The 26342-nt window shown below is 34.3% G+C and overlaps 1 protein-coding gene across 4 annotated transcripts in view; it reads left to right on the forward strand.

The window, feature by feature from the left end:
- The window catches only part of SIPA1L2 (signal induced proliferation associated 1 like 2), a 134850-nt gene that overhangs the window by 93908 nt on the left and 14600 nt on the right, over positions 1 to 26342 (forward strand). For 3 of the 4 annotated variants that reach the window (XM_085219735.1, XM_085219736.1, XM_085219737.1), the window contains exons 11-18: positions 4905 to 5162; positions 8165 to 8248; positions 9755 to 9855; positions 10257 to 10360; positions 12248 to 12636; positions 16196 to 16420; positions 18792 to 18945; positions 21799 to 22018. In XM_085219735.1, the coding sequence (XP_085075861.1) occupies positions 4905 to 5162; positions 8165 to 8248; positions 9755 to 9855; positions 10257 to 10360; positions 12248 to 12636; positions 16196 to 16420; positions 18792 to 18945; positions 21799 to 22018 (1535 nt within the window). Of the gene's footprint in view, positions 1 to 4904; positions 5163 to 8164; positions 8249 to 9754; positions 9856 to 10256; positions 10361 to 12247; positions 12637 to 16195; positions 16421 to 17850; positions 18067 to 18791; positions 18946 to 21798; positions 22019 to 26342 lie in introns of those variants that run through there. The other variant, XM_085219738.1, reaches the window with a different exon arrangement.

A 26342-nucleotide genomic window follows, 5' to 3' on the forward strand; every position in this document is an offset into this window, starting at 1 on the left:
TATACAAGATATTTTGTAAGGATCCAGTATGGATATAATATATCTGGGTTGGAATGTGCAGCTTCTCCACAGAAATTGTGACTGATGTGATCTTTACTTCATTGTAAACTTTTTTCATTTATGGGAACTCAGGATAACTCAAGGTAGAATGGATCCCAGGGATATCTGGTCCAACCTTCTCAAAACAGCAACAGCAATGAAGTCAATCCAGGTTACTGGGGGCTTTATCTAGTCATAGATTCAAAAACTCCAAGGATAGAAACTAAGTAACCTGGGAAACATGTAATACTTTCTTTTCTTCAGTGAGAGTCACTTGCTTTTTATTAAGAAAAGTATTTGATGGGTTTTAACTTTCTTATTTTAACCACAGAGAATAGAGGAAAAAATGTCAGTGTGTGTGTGTATACGATATAAATATCTATTTAAGAAGCTCCAGCTATATATTTGCAATTATATGTATCTTGAGTAAAGTAACTTAAACCTAAAATCAGTTTTTCAAATAGTTAAACTGATGTCTGCATGATTGCTTTACCAGATCAAGCAATGCTTTCTGTATCCTTTCATCTCCAGACTTTCATAACTTTGGAAACTGAGAATAACATTCTCATTATATGAATTTATGGAGCCCAATAATGTAACTTTTAAATAAAATTTTAGGATCTTAAGATACAGATCTATCTTTACATATTCTTTAAACTGAATTTTAGAAGTTTAAAAATTAAGTAAATATATCATGGCATACTGGCACAAATTTGTAATCTTTATCCAGTGGAATAAGTTGTGATTGTATGAATAGAAGTTAGATAATGGTCCAAGTACTTAATAGGAAATTGCATTTAATTTCATCAGTTATTTTTCATACAAGATAACAGTTCCATAGCTAAATAAACAAATAAATAAATAAAATCCCTATTAGATTACAGGCATGAAGTAATTTGTTGTCATTGTTTCTGATCTACAGAGTTACAGTAATGGTCTTATATAGCTCAGTAAACTGCCTATTTGTTCTTTAGCCAGTGTTTGTGAAGCAGTAAATTATTACTTTCCATATAAATGCTGAATCGAATAGGTGGGCACTTTTACATTAAAATAAATAATCCTATGTGACAAAGGAAGTCCTGTAAAGTAGTTCAGTTTAGCCGTGGAATATTGTGGGATTTTTGTGACAGTTAAGAAGGTGGGGTCCATTTTGGATTCCAAAGTAATATTTTTAGATTTTCATGGTGATTTAAAATAGAAATGCTTTTTTTTTTTTTTTTTGGTCAGAAACAGTATCCTATCTCATTGTAATTTGTCCTTGAGGGGAACTTATTTTAGTACAGAAAATATACTTGTTTAAAGGCTTTGAAATTAATTTTCTTTGATGGAGAGTTTGTTGCCTGTTCTTATATCATGCTATAAGGATTTAGTTAGCAAGCTAAGTCAAACTGGTATTAGTAACAATCTATTTTGCCTTCAGAGCCCATAGATATTCTTACAACACTTTAGATAACCCCTACAAAGTAATTAATAAGGGATATAATGATAGCTGCCTTTCTCAATTACTAAGACAAACTGTGAAATCAATATCCTAATAATTAAAGTTGGAGAGGGGATGTTTTGTTTCTAACACTTAAGATTTATGGGAATGAAGGAGTGAATGAAATAATACATAGAAATCAGCAGAAGAATGATTGAAATAGTTGCCTACTTAATTGTTGAACTTCCTCTTCAAATAATGAATATGACTGCCTGAAAAATTACACAGTGTGCTGAACTAATATTAACATTGCTTTATCAACTGCACATTCTTTGTTCTGTTTGTTTTGTATATAAGGCTTTATGAAAGTCTTTAATTGAATAATCAATCTTATGTTTTTTTGTTGTTTTTTTTTCTGAGAACCTTCTGTGTTCACACAATGCTATGGCCCCGCTTTGGAAATGAATCAAGGTTGCACTGCTAGAGGCTATTGTGCCTTAGACATTGGTCTCATTTGTTGCACATAGTGAATAATATGGGGAATCTTATGAAGACAAAGATGGTTTTATAAGAAGTTGAATATCACTCTGGAGAAGTTCATTCTATGTAGGCTTCTCCAGTATAAATGTTTGTGCAATTCTATGCAATTTGCTTAACTTGCCTTTACTACATGATTCATCATTCTAAGAGTCCAATATGTGTGCTCCATGACTTTTCAGAAGTGTGAAACAATGTTAGAAATATTCATAAATGAACTGGTTTGAAGTGGTAATCTGAATAAATGTGACACTCGTGCAGGGGAGATGGGAGAGACCAAATTGATCTTCTGAAATTAATTGATAGTTTTATAATATTGGTTTCTCTGTAGCTCCATTTCTTTTCTGTGGTAGCAGACTGTTAAGGTCTTCTTACCTCTGTAAGTAAAAACAGAAAGCTGTTCTCTGATGCTCTGTGATAAGAGGAGCTGGAAAGAAATGAGTTTTATACCCAGTGAAACTATGCACCTATCAAATAATTTCTCATCATAAATCAGTGCAGAAATGCAACTAATTTTTAACACATTCAATCATAATGATAATTACATACTGAGCAACATTTCTCCAGCAAACTCTGATCTTTACATGCATGGAATGAGATAAAGATCTCTGCTAAAAGCAAAATACTAACTATGTTGTTTCACTCCACTGACAGAAGGAGAATAAAATCAAGTTGTACGCAAAATTAATTTTGAGATTTCTTACCTTCTGAGTTCTTAAGCTTGCAAAAATAATGTTTATTTAGTGTACAGTGTTAGCATGATTCTTCAGATTTTGTTTAAAATAACACAGGAAATTCTATGTCCAACTACATTATCAGAGTTTACAGAGTTCTTTGTTGGTTTGTTTTGTTGTGTTGTTTTTTTTGTTTGTTTGTTTCGTTTGTTTGCTTTAACCACAGAATAAGCTTGAAAAATCAGGAATTCTGAGTTCTGTTTTAGAGTACTCTAGTGACCCCTCTTTATCTCATCTTTATCACAGTATGCCCTGCACCAGATACTAATATGCACCCTCAACGCTTTATCCTCTGTTTTATGACTATAATTATTTCTTTACCTCTTTTGGGGTCTGAGGTTTTTATGCTACATGATAAACACTTTTCCTACTCCAGTACCATAAAATTTAGCAGCCAGAAGCATTTGGTGGTTTACACTGGGTAGATACAGAATATGTGGAGTGCAGTTGTTGAAGTTATACATATCTTCTTTTCAATAACCTTGAATAGCATTGTTAGCATTTTTATAATACCTAATTTTGATCTGCTTACTGAAATACTGGAAGTGAAGATACTACTTTAAGGTTTTGCTCAGAAGCTTTGAGGGATAGTATCTATATGAATCTGCACTGTGTATTTGTGTTAAGTCATTTGTCCCAAAGTATTTTCAAGGTTAAGACTGCACACGCTTTATAAACATTCTAAAACAATTTCTCTAAGTGTTTTTAATTTAGTCAGAAATTATGAATGTTGAGTTTTCAACAAAAGCAAAGTTTGATTAAGACTGAGCTCAAGGACAGAGTAGTGAAAACTGTTTCTTGCTTTAACTTGGTGTGTGGCAATAGAATTTTTTAGAGTGTTCACAGAGTGAAATTAGTACATACTGTCTATCAAGCAGAGAAACAATAGGTACTATATGTGAGAATGTGAGATATAACTGCAGTGGTAATCATTGGTAATCTCTGTTAATAAATGGGTGAAACAATTATTGTTAACACAAGTCTAGCTTGAGTCTGCAGAAAATACTCCAGAGGCAGACTGATCTTTTGGACAACAGTGTCACTAGGGTTATCTGAGCTTATGCTTTCTGGGAATGCTAGTAGTATTTAATGATGCTGTAAGATTCAAGCCAAAGTTATAAGCTTTCCAACTTGTCTCTTTCTTCTGCTTCACAATTTGTCTTCTCAGCATGGAGACTCCCAGAGGAATATTAGGAAGTACTGTTTAGAAATAAATGGAAAAAAATATTTATTTACAGCTTAATCACTGACATGTGTAGTCAGTGGGAACAGGACAGATTATAAAGGATATTTCTCAATATGACTAAGGACTGTCTCAATAGCTGGAAAGCATCAAACATGTCTTGTAGTTTCAGATACGTAAATTTTACGTTAAGAAATTGTTTGAATTTGTGAAATTTAAACAAACCAAAGCTTTTATTGAAGAACTTGATGTTTGCTGACTTCTAAATGCTTTATTTTTACTAGTTCTTATTATGTGAAACTCTAATCATAGAATCACAGAATAACTTGGGTTGGAAGGGACCTTTAAGATCATCTAATTCCAACCCCCTGCTGTGGGTGGGACTGCCACCCACCAGCTCAGGCTGCCCGGGGCCCATCCAACATGGCCTTGAATACCTCCAGGGATAGGGCATTCACAGCTTCGCTGGGCAGTCTGTGCCAGCACCTCACCAGCCTTTGAGTAAAGAATTTCCTCATTAAATCTAGCCTAAATCTCTCTTCTTTTAGTTTGAAGCCATTCGTCCTTCACTATCACACTCTGAAAAAAGTTGATCTCTCCCTACTGTTTACAAGCTCCCCTCAAGTACTGAAAGGGCACAATGAAGTGTCTCCAGAGCCTTCTCCTCCCCAGGCTGAAAAATCCCAGCTCCCTCAGCCTGTCTTCATAGGAGAGGTGCTCTTCACATTAATATATAAATTAAAGCTTAATATTTTCTTCTTTTTGAAGAGAAATGAGAGAGATCAAAACTTTTGAGCACATGAGAGCAAATCCTCTATTTTGACATGTTTCCCAGCTGCTTGGCATGATAGCTTTGAAGCATGCAAAGGACAGCTTAATGCTATATGAGCACCTCTAGGCACCCAGAAAAAAATGCCTGTACATCTGACTACAAGATTGTTTTTTCTGTTCTCTCCAGTGAGGCTGATCATCATTTTTGTTCATCCTACAGGGGTTGTTCAGAACTTTGTCGTATACCCATGGTGGAATACAAACTTGACAGTGAAGGCACCCCATGTGAGTATAAAACCCCTTTCAGAAGAAATACCACTTGGCATCGGGTGCCGACTCCCGCTGGGCAGCCTCTCTCTCGTGCCTCTCCAATCCTAGGAACATCTGACAGACTGCAGTGCCAGCAGCTTCTCCAGCAGGCTCAGACAGCCATTCCTCGCAGCACTTCTTTTGATAGGAAACTGCCAGATGGTGCAAGGTAATATACCTTTAATGCCCATCATTTTCCTAATATGCCATAGATATTCTCTATTCTGTAAAACTTTGATGTACTTGATTTTAAACACTTTTTGAAGACTCATGCTATTTTGTTGAGTTTCAGCAATAATTCTGAGGTTGTATCAGAGGGAATTAATTGATTATAGTTCATTCTATATGAAACAAGTGACTTCTGTTGTTTGTGATCAGAGCGTACTCTAAGAGGATCCTACTGATGAGGACGCCTACATTCCCCTTAGTCCCAAATCAATAAAGTAGGAAACCGTAGTTACTTTTTGATCTAAACAATGTCCTGTCCTCCACCTTTTGGGATCCTAATTAAGCAATTAAGAGTGTAAATAAAATGAGCCTATCCCTCTAAAAATGAATGATTTAATCTCATTACCACACTATTTGCATATTTTCTAAGGATTGTGTAACTCATTACTAGTCTTTACGCTTTGCCTTGCTTTTAATTAAACAAAGCAGAGCTTGTGATTTGAATATATAATGTATGCTAGATTATGGGATGGTATCTTTAAATCTTAGCTATGTTCTAATTCAATTGTAATCATAAGAAAAGAATTTATTTTTAAAAATTATAAATACATACATATTTAATTATTTAGGAAAACTGTAGGTCTTGTACTCTCTGTCCCTTACTGTTTGCATTACTTCTGCTTATGTCCTTTTCTCTGGAGTGATGTATTTCTCATCTTCAAGGATATAATATTGCATGTTGGGAATAGCTAATTTATATAAAAATCAAAAGTGCAATTCTTGTACATCCTTAACATTTCTGGCTGAAATCATTAAATGCTGTTATTGCTATACTATCTACCTTATTTAGTAGAAGAGCTCTGACATCTCATTACAGATATTTTTGGTAAAATCTAACATAAGGAAAAAATACATTGAATGTCCTCAAATATATCAGGTTTGATGGGTATTTGTTAAGCATACTAAATGTGAATGAATAGGAAAAGAATGAAAAGTTTCTGAAATTTCCAAATTTCCAAATTTTATTTCCAAATACTCATTTCCAAAAAATGTTCACAAACAGAAATTTCAATTCTTACTCTCCATAAAGCACATAAAAAGCTCGGAATACAGAGGCTCTCTCTTCTCGTGAAGCATTTTCTAGATTACTTAAACAAATCAAGTGCAATGCATGAGAGCTATTCTGAGGAAGACATGATACAGAACATAATTAATGAAAAGGGAGAGAAATGATCAATTCTGATGTGTGGGTCCTGAAACATGAAATGTTTCTAATTGGTGAGGTCTTTTCCACATAGTTAATAGCTTGACAGAGAGATGTGATTAAAACAAGAGTTTGAAGTAAGGTTGATTCGTACTTATTGTCTTGTAAATGTGAAAAGGTGTACTCAGACTAGAAAAATGATGAAGAGTTTTTAGAGGGTTGAGCTGCAATACCATTTTAGTCAAATTGAAGAGAAGTGAAGGCAGGGAAAAGTAGGTTGATAAAAGAAGGAAGTTATCGCAGATAATCTGAAAATGAGCTAACATTGAAGTCTGTGATAAAGGGGCTCTTTTTACAGATAAAAAGAGGAAGAAACAACAGAAATGTTTATAGATACAGCAAAAAGCTTTAAAAGGCTAGATATAGCAAAAGACATCAGCAGCAACTACTATGACATGTGACAAGTTAGGTGCCCAGACCAAAGATGAAATTAAAAACTGGGAGCTGAACACCTATACTCCTAGATCTCCTCCTGGGGAGAGTTCTTTGAGAAGGCAATTTAAATGTTTTTGTGTTGAGCAAGGTTTTGCCTGTGATTTGTCCTTGAGAAATACACAGATATATTTGAAATCTACTTCTTCTTTTACAACTTGCCTAATTCTGTGACAGCTTCTCCTAATTAGTATCTAAGAGTGAAGCTTCAGTTGGGCTCACTTTTTTGGCTTTACACACCAAGAAGATTCTGTGTACTTTAGTCTTTGAGTCACAGTGGTAGATGAGCGCGTTCTTTCACCTGGAGTCCAGAATCCATTCCAAGTATCAGACAGATGCAACTGTTCTGTGAACAGTGAGGCATCCTCAGAATACATTTCTGTGGTCATGATTTTGTTGCCACTTTTTGTGTAGCAGGCTAATAAGTAGGCTCTTGTCTGGGAAATGGGTTTGAGATCTAGACATTTGTCTGTATAAGGCAATATCCAAGGTTTGAGGATAATGTCCTAAATATTAGTTTGAAGGCTAGAAATGTATGGGGTGATAATTTACCATTTCTTTAAAGCTGGTTCATTTAAGCTGTGCAAGAAATGCCGCATTCTTGGCAATAAGAGGAAAGAACACACAATTGAAAGTCAGCTGTAGCCTACAGAATAATTTGCTTGATTGTGAAAGACTTAGTCCTGTCAATGCTTATCAGAATAGGATATGCTGAAGAATTAGGCACTCAACTATCTACATGTTTATCATATGTGTGTTTAATGTTAGACAAAATATAATAGTAAATGTCTTTGAAATTTTCAAGCTGAACTGCGAAGTTGCTTATTGAACTTCATGTCCTTGGGAAAGTGTAGTGCTTAAATCTAAAACAACCTTTTTCTCTGAGTATATAAATTCATTCCTACATATAGTCTTGAAAAAAAATTGAAATAATGTAGCTGAGTGAAATTGCAGAGTTATGGATTGGTATGCATAGAAGTGAAGAGTTGGAGGCTGATCAAAAACAAATTTCGGCATTGCATTTTAGCTGCCCAGAAAGGCGGAGGATCCTATGCATGAATTTACAGAGCCACCTGCTCTGACTTGTATGTAATCCCACTTGTTCAGAAGAAAAAATGGAAATACGTGACTAATCATGAAATAAATACTGTATTTAGAAAATTTTGAAAAAGGATGTACATTAAGTATGAATATTTTATCTGCTTTGTTTGTAAATATGAATGTATATTAAAAAAAAAAAAAAAACCCACAACAGTTAAAGTCTGAAACTCTATGAATACTGTTAATGACTCTAGTCAACATTACAGAAGTTCTCCAAGCAACCAGTCTTCCTCCAGTGACCCAGGTCCCAGTGGGAGCAGCCAATGGAGACAGCAAGTGGGATATGATGGGTATTGATTTTATTTTATTTTTCTAATCTTTCTGAATCTCCCATGCATCTTTCTTCTGAAACAAATTTTATACGGATGTTCCATATCATAGATTTATTTGGGAAATTTATTAGTAAACTTTTAAGACTTCTGAGGTTTGATGTAGTTTAATCTGTATGCTAATAAAATTTTACTCATACTAATTAATTCTTTAGGACCAAACTGTTATTTTACAGTTTTTGTAAATAACAAACAGTTCTTAGTTCAGGACAGAAATCAGCTGGTAACTCAGAACTGAGACCATATAGTGATTTCTCCTCCTTTAGTTTCACCGGGGGAGTATTTAATTTACAAATGATCTTCATCTTGTAAGGTTTTATTTCCTACTGTTCTTGTTCCAGTGGTATCCATTCCCTAGTATCTATCCTCAAAAAAGTAGCAGTATTTCATAAGTATCTTCTCCCTTTAAGGCTATTGCAATATGTAGGTGTTATGTTTGCATGCCTGTTAATCCCTTGGTGCTGAAAGTTTTAGAAATTAGTTACCCATGAGTAAAAGACCAACATACTGTTCAAGTTTTAAAAATATTATGTGAAAAAATCTGTTCATTACTTTAAATGAATCACTTTGTTGTACAAATTTAGCTGAAATGCTTATAAAACGTTGGGATATGGCAGCATTTAGATAGTGTAATGAAAAAGCATTTGGCTTTTGGAAACTATCTGTAAGAAAAAATGTAAATATTGAAAGCATCGTCTTGCCTATGCAAAAAATTCCTTTGGCATAGCTGTTTGTGCATGCAGATGTAAATGCTATATCTTGGAGATTGTTCACTGAAATCCTTGACAGCTAAATAGATGCAAATATTTAAAACAAAACTTTTTTTTTTTTTTTCACAGTATATGCATAAAAATCTATCTGGTGTCATTTTACTGGCACAGAGATTTCTAACTGCGGCTTTATTTTTGTTATGTTGCTTTGTGAAATAATTTAATTTCTACAATTTTTACAGTAAAATTTGTATTTCAGATTGTAATCACAAGCAGATTAATTCTGAAATGAGTGCAGACAATCATTCATAATGTTATGTAAAAATGAAGGAACAAAGTTTACAAAATATAAAGCATTTTATCTAGCAAACATGTTCTGAGTGTGAAACCTTGCAAAAATACCATTATTTCCTCTGAGGCTTAGTTTATTAAGCAGTTTAGTATGCATTACCATAGTTATCCTCTGCAAAACCCTTTGGCTACTGTAGTTCCAAGAATGCATTTCTTTTTAAAGCTCAAAGTCATCGTGGTCTGTTCACGCTGAAGGACATAAGTGTGCTGTTGAGAAAATTGTATGTAAATATGTCTATTCAGTGTTTGGAAATGTTACTATGCTTGCTTGGTGGGAGAATAATGACTGTTTAAACAAATCACTTTACAAAATATTTTCTTTGAAGAGTAGAAAGTGTTGTTTGTCATGTAAATAGTTTTCTAGAAAAAAAAAACAAATGGCTTAATTTTCTGCTTATGTTAAAAGGTGCCAATCCCCTTTGCTTCATGAACACCAAGGTTCAGGCTCACTGGAGATTGAAGGAGGCAGAGAACGAGATGAAACTTTGGAAGGAACTAGACATTCTGGTAATAACAAATACCAAATCTCAAAAATAAATGCTCTTTGCACTGTAATACTTGCTGAAGTGCAGCCACTTTCTGATGTAACAGTTTTATACCCAAAAAGTGGTTATATGACGGTGAAAGCCGGAGCTGCTACAGACAATCTAATAGAATATGGTGTGGGATATCTAAATATCCAAATGAACTCCTGAACTTCGGAAAGCATCATGAATGATGGAAAACAGGTTAAATTTCACTTAATTATGATTGAAAAATTAGATTGTAATAATTCTGCAAGGTTGCACATCTCTGATTCCAAAGAGTGTACAGGTTTGAAACCTGATGCTAAGCCATGTGCTCTTTTCTTTGTACAGTATACTCATCTTTTTAACATTCAGAAATTAAAACACAATTATTTATGGCAGAAACCAAGTGGCATGCACCATCGACCAAAATCCTCAGCTCCTATAAAGACCGGGCTTTACAAAAAGATGGCAGTGGCAAGGAGTCGCCAAACAAACTTTCACATGTAAGTCTTTACCTCACTTTGCAAAGGAACCTTAACATTCTTCTGTGCATCCCCTGTTTATTCAACTCGATTCGCCAAATAGCTGTTAGCTTTGGGATAGCCAGTAAAATTCACACTGTAAGCATACAAGACTCTGTAGAATCTTTAAGTGTTACAAAACTGTATTTTATTTATTTATCTATTAATCAGATTTGATGTAGGGAAAAAAAAAAGGTAAGATGAATCTTACCTGATACCCTCAAGTTCTTCTTTTTTTTTTTTTTTTGGCCTTGGATCATTATCATATTCCTCCTGATTTTACTATCTTCTTTTTTTGAATCTTACTCCATGACATAATATTTAGCAATGTGTAAGAATTAGGAAATGTATAAAATGATCCTGAGCTGTGGTGAACTTTGAACTGTTCAAGATGTCTGTATAAATAGATGTTGTCCAGATACTCAGCTACTTGGAGAGTCGGGGTGCCTAAGCATGTATGTTCAATGGCATACAGGAAATCTTTGAGAGGGTTCATGTATTCTGTATGTCTTCTGAAGCTGATTTAATGCCTTTGACCTCTTCCTGTCCCTTTCCACTTTGGTTCTGTTTTACATTTACAATAGAAAGAGATGTGCCTTTTTGCTAGACACTTATCAAAGTAGCTCCTTGGAAAAACTGCTCATTTGTATTTTTATCAGTTGTTCTGTTGTTTTTAAGGTCATGGCCATTTTATAAGGGATAGAAGAAATGCAAATATAACCCCTACTTTTTTTTTAAATAATTTTCTCAAATTTTGAGGCATGTTAATTCCCATATGGAATAGGAGTGTTATTTCTGGAGTCTGCTTTTTCAAACTGCTTTACTGTATTTGTAACAACTACGTTTATATACATCTGCTAGGAGGGAGATCTCATTAAAAAATAAAAGATTGGAAAAAAAAGAGTCTCCCTTCCCACTTATATTCTGCCTAGTAGAAGTCCATCTGCTCTTGTTCTGGCTACTCAGAGATGTTACAAAGATAAGTTAATCCAGCTTTCTATAAAATCTCTTTTTAGGAAAGTAAAACAAAACACAAAAACTTTATTGACACAAATGCGTGACATAATTCTTCCACTTCAGTTGCCATACTTAGTTTGGAGGCATATTACTTAAGTTACTTTCATCTGGTTCACATACATTGCACTTGGCTGGAGTTCAAGCGGCCATATATATCCAATTGGATTCGATTCAATAAACAGTGTATTTCACCTACACAGAGAAAAAGCCAAGGGTAATTCGTTCTCCTGTGTTCTTCAGATTTGCAGCAGAAATTGTTTAAAATAAAATAATTATGAATGCTTCTAGCTGTAGCAAATGCTTGTTTCAACTCCCTAGAAATTCAATTTTATGGATGTTAAGCAAGTCCTATAATCAAAAAATTCAAGTGAGATCTTATGATTTGCAATATAAGATGGAAATAGAGCCTAGTATTCACTTTTATTTGCTGCCTCACTTTAACACCAAGGTTGGAAAAGACCTCCAAAATCATCTAGTCCAACTGTCTACCTACCACCAATATTTCCCCACTAAACCGTGTCCCTTAGTACCACATCTAAATGTAGGACGATAACTCAACTACCTCCCTGGAGAGCCCATTCGAGCACCTGATAATTCTTTCTGAGAATAAATTTTTCCTAATATTTTGAGGCCATTCCTTCTAGTCCTATCCTAGTCTGTTTAGTCAATTATGCAATTATTTAATACAAACTAGTGGTATATTTGTTTTTTCATACTTTGCAATTATAGCATGCCATAAAAATAATAAAGTAATCTTTGAATGGCACAAATTCAGTAATTTATATGAAAATGAAGATTTTACAATTTAACTTGAGGTGGTTCTTTTTTGTTTGTTTTCCTCTTGCTGTTAAGATTGGAGATAAAAGCTGTTCAAGCCACTCAAGCAGCAATACCCTATCTAGCAATACATCCAGCAACAGTGATGAAAAACACTTTGGTTCTGGAGATCTTATGGATCCTGAACTGCTTGGATTAACATATATAAAAGGAGCTTCAACTGACAGTGGAATTGATACAGCTCCTTGTATGTCTGCACCTCTTCTGGCTCCTCTGCATCTTGCTGGCAGCAGGTCTGGAGTACATTGTCGTACTGAGCAATGGACTGAGTCTTCTGAAACTGCTGGGCTAGATGAGGATCCAGCTAAGATGTATGCTGTTCATAGCTATGCCTCTGCTATTTCTGCCAGTCATACGGCTGAAGGAAGTATGGGAGACCTCAGTGAAATCTCTTCTCATTCCAGGTATGCGTTCTTATAAATTAGGGATTTTGGTTTATAGATTGGTGTTCAGAGAATTCTTTTTTTGTTGTTGTTGTTGTTGTTATTGAAGTTTTTTTCTTCACTTTTCTTTGAAAATGTACCTACCTGATATTGATTTTTGTTGTATTCAAATCCCCATGTGAGGAAGTATAGCATTTTTCAGGTAATTTTTGATGAGTCTGCTTAAGGAGCATGACTAGTCCTGCTTCCAGATCTGATCAAGAATTTGTGTGTAACTTTGTACAAATTGCTTAGGTTTTCAAAGCTGAGAAACATCTGATTAAAAATGAAGTGGTATAATAAATTGAATTCTTCACTTGTATTTGTTTTTGTAGTATTTTTGAAGCTCATTCTCACAATGTATTTCTAGGGTATGTTTTGACAATAATTTCACTTTTATTTGAGAATCCACCATGTACTATTACTGAGAAGTTTACTGAAATTTCTTGGATTTAATCTTTGACAATCCCATGATATTCTACAAGTGATTATCTGAGAGCTAAAATGTTAGAAAACCCACAACTTTACTTTTGTTGATGAAGAAAGAAACATAAGATGCTTTCATGATACTCTGTGTCATTCATGTGAATTTAAAATTAGTCTTTCCTCATCTTTCTTGGTTGTAAGGAGGGTTGTAGGTCCAAACACCCCAGTCATGTTATTTTGACATCTTATTTGTTGTTTTCATGTTATTTTCCCCTATGTGTGGAAGTTTTTACTCCATAAATTAATTGAAGGGAATTGTTCTTCTTTTCATCTCCTTTTTCTGTTCTCAATGTCAATTAGGACAGGAAAATAACAAAATAATATTCTCATTTCTTCATATGCTTGATTGAATTAGTTGTCAATGCTTACTATGAGTGTTAGAATTTTTCTTTATAATTTATGGGGAATAGCTTTGACTGGTACAATAGCTGTTTTTTTTTTTTGTTTGTGTGTGTGTGTGTGTGTGAGAGAGAGAGAAAAGTAGGTACATACTTTCAAATTAAGCTTTTACCACATCTGTGATAATGTAGAAACTCCAGATTTACTCTGCTTTGTATGTGTTGAAATTTAGTTTTACAGACTAGGCAGAAATATGCTCTTTTCTTGGACTTCATCATAGAGGGCTGTAATTGATTTCTGTTGGCTAAAATATGTATTTTCAGCACTTGTGTGGCTGCTTTCATAATTAAGGTTCCATGCAGCTATTAAGTATTATGCTGCTCACTTATTTGGAATAAACATTTAATCCTTTAAAAAACAATTAAAAATATATAGATTATATAGATTTTAAGTGAGTTTATCCAGGCATTTACGAAGTAGCAATTATAGTTGAGGTGACAACTCATGTTAGGACTGACCAATTCCACTTTGCTACAGCGATGTTCAGCTTTTAATCTGTGTGCCAAATCCTTTCACCACAAGAAAATGTCAGACTTGCATTATGTGACCCACCCATATTATTTAAACTTTTCTTCAGCGTCCTTCAAATTATACTGGAGTGATAAATGATTTTACAGCTCATTTTAAAAGGTGACATCACCTATATAGCACCTGCAGGCTTATATTATTTTAAAAAAATCTCTTTATATAACTGTGATGTTGCAATACTGTAACATTCAAAGAGAAGCAAGAATGTTAATATTTGTGTGCTATCTACTGCCACATCCCATGTGTATTTTCCAGCTGGTCTGACATTGAGTTTTTAATTGTTCATAATTTGCAGTGATGAAGCTCTACCTTAAACAAGGCTTTTACTCAGAATTAGTTTATAAATGTTAAACAGTGACTTGTTTTACAATGGCTACACAGCGTAAAACTGAAAAACAAGCCCACAGACTAGTGGAAAGTCATCAATCTATAAATACAACATTTCCTTATTAAAATTGCATTTATTGAGCAAAAAACATGATTCTGTGACTCTGTGATGATTCTATGAATAAATTAAGTTCAATTGGACATCAATTGGTTTGATTGTCTAACATGATCAGATAAAGAACCGCTTAAAAATATGAATACTGATGTCTGAGAATTAAGCCTGCTGTGTGAAATACTATTTCAAACTACAAGATTGACTTGAGCTATGAACAACACTATGTCTTGCAGCTATGTTGTTAATGGCTTTTTCTCTCCTATTTTATATTAAGTACACACATGAATTATCAAATGCCTTTAGGTTACTGTAGCTGAAACAGCTCCGTTGCCTTTAGGTTTTTTTTTCCTCACATAGACCATCAGTACCATTTGGATGCTGAGAATATACAGTATTTATTCCAACCATTACTTTGAACTCATTTAAAAGCAAGTTTCTATAAGCATTTCATTTCTTAGAAAAATGTCCTGTTACTTAAAATGTACAGAATGAAGCTGGATGTTCAGTTTTTCTGGAGTTTATTTACATAGAAAAATCTGAAATACTCTGGGTAGTGTCCTTGTTGTCAGTCTGATATATTTTTTACATTATGCTTCAATACTTTCTTTACCTTTAGACTTCAGTTTTTTGTTACTGAATTATTCTGATTATGCTTTTATATAAATGTCTTGATATAATTTCTTTACACCTTTGCAAGGATAACAAGCATGAAAGCAACCATACTGCTATTAACACCACCTCATTTATTGTCTTCCTCAAAAAACTTCTGATCTTGTTTCTGCATTTGTGGGGAAGAAGAGAGATGTTTGAAGCTTCTTCCATATCATGCAGTTTAATCAGATGTAATGACATCTGTGCATATGCATTGCTTGTGTTTGACTCAACAACATCTTCTGGTCCTTTGTGAATGAATCCTGTACTACATTAAAAGGTAGCACTGTGTTTAGTATTTGCAAATCAACAATGAATGTTAGGAGCTGCTGCTTCAGTTTCCAGTCTCTAATTTTAGTTCAGACTCTTGGTTTGTGAATGCGTTGGTTACTTCGCCTGCAAGATGAAAAGAACAACTTCACACTTCGAGGAAGTGTTTGATTTAGTTCATTTTGAATCATTTTGAGAGTAGTCAGTTAGATGCTATTATTTGTATTACAAAAGACCATTAAAATCATCCAGATAATGGTACTGAATGAAGGACTGAATTTAAACTGTCATAAATTTGAAAAATCAGTGTGAAGTGGAAGAGACATAGAATTCTTAGAGAGATATTTGGGGTAATTCCCTATATATTACCTTTATATATTGTAAATTGAATTATACTATGAATAATGTTTGTGTATGTACATATTTACTGAAAAAAGCTCATAGAAATCCATGCATTTGTATTAAGCCTTTGTCTTTAATTTTGGCTCACATCATGGTTTGTATTGGCATTTCAGCAAGTTAAATTGAAGATTATTTGTTTTAAAAGCTCATTATTATTTTATTATCATCAAAGTTCTTTAATATATATACATATATATAAGCAATATGTAGAAAATTACTGTACTGATGCTGCTGTCTTGATTTTAACTTGAGAAAAAGTGAATACTGAGAATTATATCTGAGTACATGGGGAAAAACTTTTGATTTGCTATTTTGTGTAACAGATTTCATTTTTGCTTTTGTATGTTTCCTTCACTTTTTCAGTGGGTCACATCATTCAGGAAGCCCATCAACACATTGCTCTAAAAAGAGTGGCTCCTTAGATACCTCCAAAGTCTACATAGTGTCGCAGAATAGTAGTCAACAGATTTCTGGGTCAGTTTCAAAACCATACCACAGACAAGGAGCAGTGAGTAAATACGTCATTGGATGGAAGAAATCAGAAGGAAGTCCTACACCTGAAGAATCTGAAATTTCTGAATGCCACGAGTAAGAATTCTTTTCAACTATGTTTGGGGCAGAAGGGCAATGAAAATATATTTTAAAATAGGACAGAAAGATGAAAAATTACAGATTCCGTTTCAAATGTTTGGTTTATTCCTGTAACAGTTGGAAAGCCACAATTGTATTATGTCTAAAGGCCTTTTCTAGAAATCTTCAGGAACATTACAGTTACTTGAAAATAGCTTATTTCTTAATGTTTCTGTATTAAACCTTCCTACCTTGTTGCTTATTTTGTCAACTAATGCATTAGAGATTGAGAGAAGTGACTATAAATTTAGCACATATCTATGTGGGTAATTAGGAAAAACAATGCCAGTTGAGATACTTGAGTGGTTTCCATATACTTTTTTCTGACTTATTTTAACAAATAGGTAGGAACTGGTGGATAGGACCTCACAAGACAAAGATCAAGTGTCTCTAATCCTAATCTCTGATGCTCAAGAGATTAAGCACAATGTGCAGGCTTCAATAGAAGTGCACTTTAAATTTTTTTTAGCAAATAACATTTAGACAAAGATAATCTTATCAGTTCTAGTCAACAGCTGCATGTTACAACTTAATGTAGGAACAGCTCATTAAGAAACTGTTACTCTTAGGTGGAAGGAAAACACTTGCATTCAAAGGAAAAGATGCAGATATTCAAATAGACATGAAACTTTCCAAGTACTGCAGCAATAATAACTAATACTTGAATCTGCTATTTATGACAAATGTTTAAATTTTTGTTACCGTCAGAATCATCTTGTCTGGTAATCTCTTTGATATTTTTCTGTGCATAATTTGTTTAGTTCTATACCTCAATAAATCATATTCAGTCCTACATATCTTGATAAATTTACAAGATGGCATGCAGCATCTGATCTTCAAATGCCTAATATGGGATTACTTTGTTTAATAGGAATGGGATATTTGCATCTAATACTTTGTAATGCATATGTGTACAAATTTATGAGATAAGAGCTTGATGTTATTGCTAACATTTCTAATTTTCAAAATTTAAAAATACTGCAACTTTACTATCTTCCTTTCCTTTTATTTACATTTCTTTGTGGTATTGTACAGATGATTTGTTTATTTGTTTGTTTATTTATTTTAGGCTTTCAAATATTAAATTGCTCAGTCATAGCAGTACTTGCATTTGGAAAGTAGTAGCTTCATTGATTCCTACAAGTTTTTGTATTTGGAAATTAATGAACCTCTGAAATCATTTCTTTTTATTTCAAATAGAATCCTTAAAACAAAATTGCATAATGAGGCATGGCATTTAGAATGAAACCACAGCTATTTTGAAAAGCATCTTCAAGAGCTAGTTCAATTTATGAAATATTAATTGAATATGGCAGCACTTCTTATACCAGAAAACATTTTCAGGTTTTTCCATGGTTTAGAGCACTTCTTCACCTCTTTCTTTCTAGGAAAGCTTTCTATACATCACAGAGAGGAAATATCCCTCTGAGGATAATTATGTTGAAATAAAATAACATCTCTAATTAGCAATGATGTTGGAAATCAGGTCAATTGCTGAATGTTGTGCCACTATAGGATATAATTCACTGAGAATTACACTTTACCATAGCAAAGCTTGTTTTCTCTCCGCTGAGGACAGAGTCACTGATTATGCTGCACTTGACAGTAAGTAATGGATTCAAATGCATGTTCTATGTGACTGGGAATCTCTGGTTCCTTAGATTGCATTTCAAGAGTAAATCTGCTAAAATTCTCTCCTTTTTCACTGGAAGGAGGGTGAAAAATAATAATTCAGCTTGACAGTCCTTTGTTGACTGTAAATACATTTTTATATACTGATAATTAAAGACAGCTGTTTATTTGTCTAAATAGCTGTATGAAATTGCTGATAATGAAACACACTTGGCACATGGCAGAATTGATTATAAATATACCTCAAATGTTGCTCTTGATGACCATAGTAATTTTTTCAGTTTGGATACAATATCAAACTAAAAAATCTTGATTGTCTTATTTGCTAAGAAATTAATTTTTTTTTTTATTTGTGAGGAACTATTGAAAATGTTGATATGAGTAAAACCTTAACAATACAGAAATCTCGTGTGTGAAAAGGAGAGAGGCAAGTTGGGAGAAACTAGCATTATGCTCTTTTTTTGTTTGTTTCTTTTTCTTTTTTTTTTTTTTTTTTTTCCTTCTTCCCTCTTCAGATCTTTCAGTGACTTAAGAATTTCATCTTGGACCCATAAAATCCACAAACAGTTTAATATAAAATGCCTGGAACATTCTAAATAAAAGCATGCTGTAGCAGGAGATAAGTCTAACAAGTTTTATTTTGTGACTGAAAATAAATCCAAGAGCGTTATTGCTTATTTTGCAATTGTTTCAACAGAGTATATGATGATATAGATGCTGTGTCTGCATCAAGTCCACTTCAAACTGCCGTGAGGAATGCCATTGTTGAAAGCCAGCAAGTGTTGTCCAAAGAAGATTTTCTGAAGTTGATGCTTCCAGAAAACATCTCTGTGGAGGAGGGGAGAAGAAAGGTTAGCTACTCTCTCTGTATATAATTCAGACACAATTATGTTAGAAATGATCTTCTGGCATTCCGAAAATTTCTATAGGAAAGGCAACAACATTTTGTGTAAACTAAGTATATTTCTTGCGAATGCTTTAAATACTCACCATAAATCCCAAAACATCAGCTCCCACATCATGAAAATCAAACCTACTTCATGATTATGTATGAAATACAACATTTGTCTGAGTATGACTCTGCTTAACTGTAAAGGTTGAGCAAGTTAATTATAATTTCAAAGTTTAAGAGTAACATTTTCAAGGTTGGGTGGTTACATTTATTCACCTCAAATTATATTTAGACAGAGGAATAAAAGTAAACCTGCTTTCCCCTGTCCTGTGCTACTCAGTACAGACAGTTCTGTCCGAGTCAAAATTTTGCATGAGCAGTGGTTGGAAGTACTCAAAAGGCATAGTTGTTGGTGTTAGAGGAGAGCATAACTCTATACCAAATGAAGACAATCAGGAATATTAAAAAGTTCACAAGAAGAGTATAGGGAATTTAATATTTACCAGGTTTCATGTATACATGATTCTGATTTTTGGGCTTAATTTGCAATAAAGCACAAAGCAATTGAATTGCTTGAGTAATTGTCACACTCAGATAAAAATTCAATGCCCCCTTAACCCCTGGTGTTCATACAGTGTGCTAAATAGCATAATCATCATGTCTGAACAAAAGAAACACATGGGAATCCTCTAAGTGCAGAGTTTAAAATTCAGATTATATGTATTTTTAAAGTGCAATATGTTAAGTATGTTAAGTACATTAAGTATGTAGTAGTTGAATTCTTACGAATAATGTCCTAGAACTTTTTATGAATTACTATTAGCGCAAAATTTGGCTTTCTGTGATGATTTCAAGAACTGCCAATGTTTCTGGAATTTCAAGGCTGCCTACATAAGAAATGAGGTAGTGTGGCCGTTCTGAGATATATTACTACTTGTCCCCTTCTCCGCTCAAGATATCTAAGTAAGAGAGACCACGGGTTCTGATTTGCAAGGGATCCCCACAGGAAGCCACAGGAATTAGCAGTATCCAGTCTTTGATTATGCCCTTGTAGAGAGTAGTTATCTTGCTGTAGCTTAGTCAGTTGCTTTTGACAGCAAACCAGAATGTAATTTTTCTGAGTATGTAAAATTCAACAGAATTGAATCACATCTTTAGTTTCATTTTATCTCACCTTCTTCAAAGATCAGGGAATAGTGAACTCTCTAGAATGTGTAGTGTTTAATTTTTGTCATGCTCTGAAACTCTGTAAAGCTTCAACAATTAAAGTTTAACATATTTGAAGAGCTACTGGCCAATCTTTTTAGACAAAAATACAATGTGATGTTGAGAGACTTCAGAAATATACAAGAGTTGTAGCAGAATGCTTGCTGAATCTCAGTTGTGTTAAAGAGGATTGGAGAAGCTTTTAATTCACAGAGGAAGGGTTTTCAACCCTTTGCCCAGTGTAGTCCCTATTAAGATTCAGCAGCTTTTGGTATTCTTTAACCACTGCTTATAAAAGGATACCATAAACTTAATGTCCGTATATTTATGGATGTTGCGTGTGTCTTTTATCCAATCATTTAGGACTGCTGCTCATGACCACTATTTTACATGTGTTAAAATAAGGATTTGGCCTGACATTTATTCCTACGTGTTTTTTCAGCCAAATCTCTAGAACTTATCATCCTCTCTCACCCCCTCTTCCCCCCTCTTTCTTTTTTCCCCCTGCTGGTATTATGATGCTTTCCTAGATTAGAATCTGAGTATCTGCCTTAATCTTCTTTGGGACATAGTTAAACATTCTAACAATTAAGCATTTTCTGTATTGTCCTCAAGATAGATGCTTTCCTGAACTAAAGATATGAAGTACATTTAACTGTTCTGCAAAGACTGTTCTTTGTGGCATGATTGAGCATTTCTGTCTATTCTTTTTAGAAGCATTCATCAGTGAGTGAATTTTGTTCAGAAATATAACAATGTAGATATTTTTAACTCTATGCTAGATTCACTGTTTTGAAGAGTTACTGGTCCTGAGCATATTTTCTTCATAGAGAGTATGCTTCTCGTAGTTAGTTACATGGAAAATAGGGCTAGATATTAAATTGTTATATGCAAGAGAAACCAGTTAAAATAATTAAAATAATTTACCTTTATACATGTGAGAAATAGCAGGATTTGCAGTGCTGAAGAATGACTTATGAAGTGGAATGGCCCAGTTTTACACACTACAATAACGTCTTGTTCTACTGTAGATGTTTGGGTTGTGGTTAAATAACTTTTTGAAATATGTAACAGTTTCCACTAAATTCTATTATCCTATTCACTAAGCCTATTTCATGATATTTGTAGAAATGCAGTCTCTAAAATCACTCTTACTGTTCAATGAATTATATTGCACCATATATCAGTTCAGAATGTTAAATATTAAAGCATAGCCATTTCGAATTAAAATCAAAGAGTTAGTCTTCAAAAAATGTTACCAAGAGCTGGTAGCCTTAGATACATATATTGCTGGAAAAAAGATTGCTGTCATAATGCTATGGAGATTTCATTTAACATTTAGAATTAATAAAGCTGCACAAAATCTGATTAATTCATGGAAATTTGTTCCAAAATATCAAGAGGAGAAAGTATGAAAATCCAATTCAACTTTCTGAGGCCTCAGTAGAGCTGATGTGATGGAACAAATCTCTGATCTGTGTTAGCTCAACAATTTCAGAATGCCTGCCCAGAAGAATACTCCCAGGAGCCTGATGATGGGATATGCTAGTGGAAATTATTTTAACCAGTAATATATGTTCTTATATCTCCATATTTTTATGTTTAGTTTTCATTTTATGGAAATCTTTCTCCACGGAGGACACTTTATCGTACCCTGTCAGATGAAAGTATATGTAGCAATCGAAGAGGATCTTCATATGCCAGCTCTCGAAGTTCAGTGCTAGACCAGGCTCTCCCAAATGATATCTTATTCAGCACTACTCCACCATACCACAGCACGTTGCCTCCCAGAATGAGCCTGACTCCTGGAATGGGAAATCTGAGGAGTAAGTGATTGTCACTGTTGTTGCTGAGTTCGGAATATATGTTGAATTTATTTTTGAGGGAAAATTATGAAATGTCGCATCAGTCTTCTGGTCCTGGTAAAAGCATATTTGGTCATCAGTACATGCTTATGCTTACCTTGGTGATCAGTTCATGTTTATTATGTTTGGAGATGGTGTTTACTTCCTATGAAATTTTCATATGATCAGTAATCGATAACAAACAATTGTCTGAAGATATTTCTGATTATAATTTTATTTTCCAGTAGTGGCCCAATCAAGCCAAACTGGCCTGTTTTGTTTCAGTGTATGTGTACATTCAAATTAATGCTACATTCATCGTATAATACATGAATGCTTATATACCACAGCCCAAATCTGCATACACAGATGCATATATGTAGGCCACATATTTATATACTTAATAAGGGTAATTTTATTTTTTTTAAATGCTGCTCAATTATTTCACTCTGGCCATAGGAGACATGAAATCTAGAACTAAAGAAGTACTTAGCTACGTTAATACTATATCGCAACTGACAGTTTACAAAAATAGTAGAACAACTGGGAACTCTGAAGTTGATAGTTGAGAAGCTGTGGGTGGATTTCCTGAAAATGTTGAGGATGCTTGTAGACCCATGTCCAGAGAGAATATAGACAAATAACTGAAGTAATAATGATAGGCTTCTGTCATTCATCATGCCTTTAAGGTACTAGCAATCACTTGTTTTCAGTATGAAGTTATATGAAAAAACACTTTCCTGTAACACTGAGGTGCATTATACTGAGCTTCATTTTAAACTGTTATTACAAACTTCTAAACTCCTGCTTCAGCTGGAAATGCAAGCTTTATGTACCTTTTGCCAAACTTCAAACTATTCCTCTTCCATCAGCATGAAACTCTTTACTATAAATTCAGAATGGGAAGATCCTTTGCTTTTATTGAAGCTCTGTTTTCTTTCATTTGAGACTAATTCGAAATTTTGTAATGTGTTAAGAGCTTTAAAATGGCTTCCTGATTGCTTTTTTTTTTTTTTTTTTTTACACCTGCTAGACCTGTGCTTGTAGAGCAATTTGTTAAGATGGTTAATCTGCAAAGTAATCAAATCTTCATCAGGCTGGAGGCTTCAGTATCCTGGAGGCTGGCACACAGCGACTAATGGTGCATGTTCAGGCCTTATACTGCTCTTCCAGCTGTGGAGTTTTAGTCTTTTGTACTGTCTTACATTATTTTCCCTTCTCAGTGTGTCTTAGATACAGACACTTACATGAATAGTGGGGGAAAAAAACATGAAATTAGTATCCTGTTAGTCAGTGTGAAGCTGATTGTTAATAGCCAAGATAGTTCATGTTATTTTCATACACAGGTCCTATTTTCTGTTTCTGGTTCTGTATTTTAAAAGTACCTTTCAAAGCCAGTGATAAACGATCTGTTATGATGACTGTCTTAAGGAAGCTATAATTGTTTATCTGTAATTGCCACCTGAAAACAAACACATAATGACTTGCCCACCATTATTTTCAAAATATTGCTAGTCAATGTCTGGTTATAAGAAACTAATCTTGACTCTTGTTAGGGAGGATTTTATAATTAGCACATATCAGATATTTCCATTCTATTGCATTAATAATAATAGTTTGAGGCTTTAGTTTCAGATACCTGGACTCCTAGCTGTGATAGTACTGTCTTTCATAAAATGCATCCATTTGTGCTCTTAAAACATTTTAATTTTACTGATATTTAATGTTAAAAGAAATCAGTAGAAATACTGTGGTTTTGACCAGAATTCATTTTTAGATATGCTCTTGCATGTTATTACCCATGTGTTCCATGAAATATTGTGGCAGCACCAAGTCTCGTGAGACCCCTCTAGCAAGGAATAGACTGTGATTAATAGAGAAGCAAAGCAGCAGCAAAAACAGAGCATAATAGGCAACCTGAAGGGTTTCAGATTGCTAGAAAATCAGACAAAATGACTGTGCAAATATGGAAACAGGAACTTAAACTGTGTGATGTTCACTGTGGGAAGGAGATGAGAAAATAAAGCTGTAGGATTTTTTTATCATTTTATCACTGGAGGAAGTGAACTGAAAAAAATGTTACTTTCAGTAGAGCTTGAAATGAGTACTGTGGATTGCACATGGTACACAACTGCAGAAAGATTTGTTTTATCTTAGTTTTTAACTTAAACCAGAAAGCAGAACTTTCGTAGCTGAGAACTCTGAAATTTTACCTTGGGGACATTGAAGATTCCCTGAAACAGTGCTTTTCATGTTGAGTGATTCTCACATACCCTGCCCAGTTGCAGGTACAAATGTATCCCTGTCTTGCCAATTCATGGTGGCTGAACTAGCAGTGAAGGAATGAAAACAACAAGAACCACAGGTACAGAACTAGTGTACAAACATAAGTGAGAGAAATCTGAGAAGACATACAGAGGCAGTCAGACTGAGACCATGGTTCACTCCTATAATGAAAAAAAAAGAGGGAAGGAAGAATGCTGTGCTTTGAGAAAAGGAGCAAGGTGCAGGATACTTTCACTGATGAGGGTCGTTAGGAAGGGAACATTTTGTAATAAGACACTAGCAAATTCTGAATGTTTTCCTTCATATTGTAGGAAACAACTGTAAGAAGTTCAGCATGAAAGTAGTTATTGGGGCACATGCCCACTGTTCTGACAGTAATATAAACATAGTTCCATGAGAAAGTCTACTAGCAGGCTGGCGTCTTTGGTCAACCCTAGGCAACAGTGCTGAGGTGGGAGATGTTTGGCAAGTAATTACTGATTGCAGGAAAAAAGAACTGGAAGAGGCTCTGAGATTTATGTCCGCATATTACTTTCTATGTTCCTTCACTTGCAGCACCTTTTGAGTATAATCTGCTTATTAAATAATGTATTAGTTTATGGACACAGTAAGCATACATAGCAGATATTCTTCCATTGCCTACGATCTCTACGTGAAAGTAGCGGTTTTGACTGAAGCAAGATAGTTATCTTGGAAGTAAAAAGGGTTAAGCCAGGTGAATCTTTTTTCTTTCTCTTTCTAGTTACTCTTTGAATACAGGAGGGGTGGAACTGACAACATTCTATTTCAGGAGATCTCTATTGGAAACTGAGTTTACCATGTAATTCTGGTGAAAATAAGAACTCTTGAAAATGCTTTTACTTTAATGTAACGATAATAAAAATAAAGAAAATTTGTAAGTACAGGAAGTAAGTGGCATAAATGAAAGGACCAGAAGCCAGGAGATCAATGATTTTGTGCCAAATTGGAGAAGAAGAAATAAAGTAATCTGAAAGATAATGTGCATTATTTCCTCAAGGAAATAAAAGAATAAGTCTGCATTGGTTCAAAACCAAACTTGCAGGCAATGAAGATAATGACCTTTGAGATTCTGCATACCTTGTAGGAAATGCAGAGGTGTGCATGTAACTTGTCACCTTTGCATAAGTCAAAAATGAAAACAGCAAGCAGCCTGCATGCTGCTGATGTTGCATTCATACAAAGAAAATGTGTAGGCAACAGGAAGGTAAGAGAAACTGGGAGGCAGTGCAAATGCACTGCTATAGAAATAATTCCTCCTAGCCAGAGTGTTCCTAAAGTATGAATAGTATTCTCTGAGATTCAGATGCACAAAAAGGCCTATGTCTTTAGAGCTCCTTATTATTCTGCAGTGGCACACTGATGCCTGTTCAGTTATCCTGCTTATAATATCAGCCATCAAAATGAGTGCTTGAGTTTTCAGAGCTATCAATATTCAAATCTCTTACTCCAGGAAGTGTTAAGCTGCTCTGTCAGGGTCCAAATAGAATCCACCCTAAGGTGAAGTGAGGTTCTCACAAAGACAACATGTAATGAAGGTTGACTGCTGGTGAATATATCACTGCTACACTTCAATTGGGAAAGCCAGCAGAATATACTGAGTACAGGCATCTTTCTGACAAGTTTCACAACCAGCCTCTGTAGGTTTGATTGTATAAAAACTAGGGCTGCCCCTTAGGGCCTGCCTACTGGTCTAGAACCAAAAGCTGGCTTGCCAGCCTTCAAATAAGGCTTTCTCTCTGTTTTCCCCAACAGCAATATATAAAACACTTCTACTAGCACAAATATGGTTCCTACAATTCCCAAATCATGTACAAAAGTTTAGAGTATTCTCTACTGTTGAGCTTACAAAGCATTTTTACTCCAAGATAACGTTAGATAAGACTTTGTGTGTGTTTATAAGAAATTGAAAATATAATATTAGTACAGATGGATGAGTAGTTTCATGTCATATATCATCGACTTTGGCATACCAAAAATGATTATAAAGGAATACATTTCT

The sequence above is a fragment of the Meleagris gallopavo genome, chromosome 2 (genome assembly GCF_905368555.1).
Source record: "Meleagris gallopavo chromosome 2, MGAL_WU_HG_1.1, whole genome shotgun sequence".
NCBI lineage: Eukaryota > Metazoa > Chordata > Aves > Galliformes > Phasianidae > Meleagris > Meleagris gallopavo.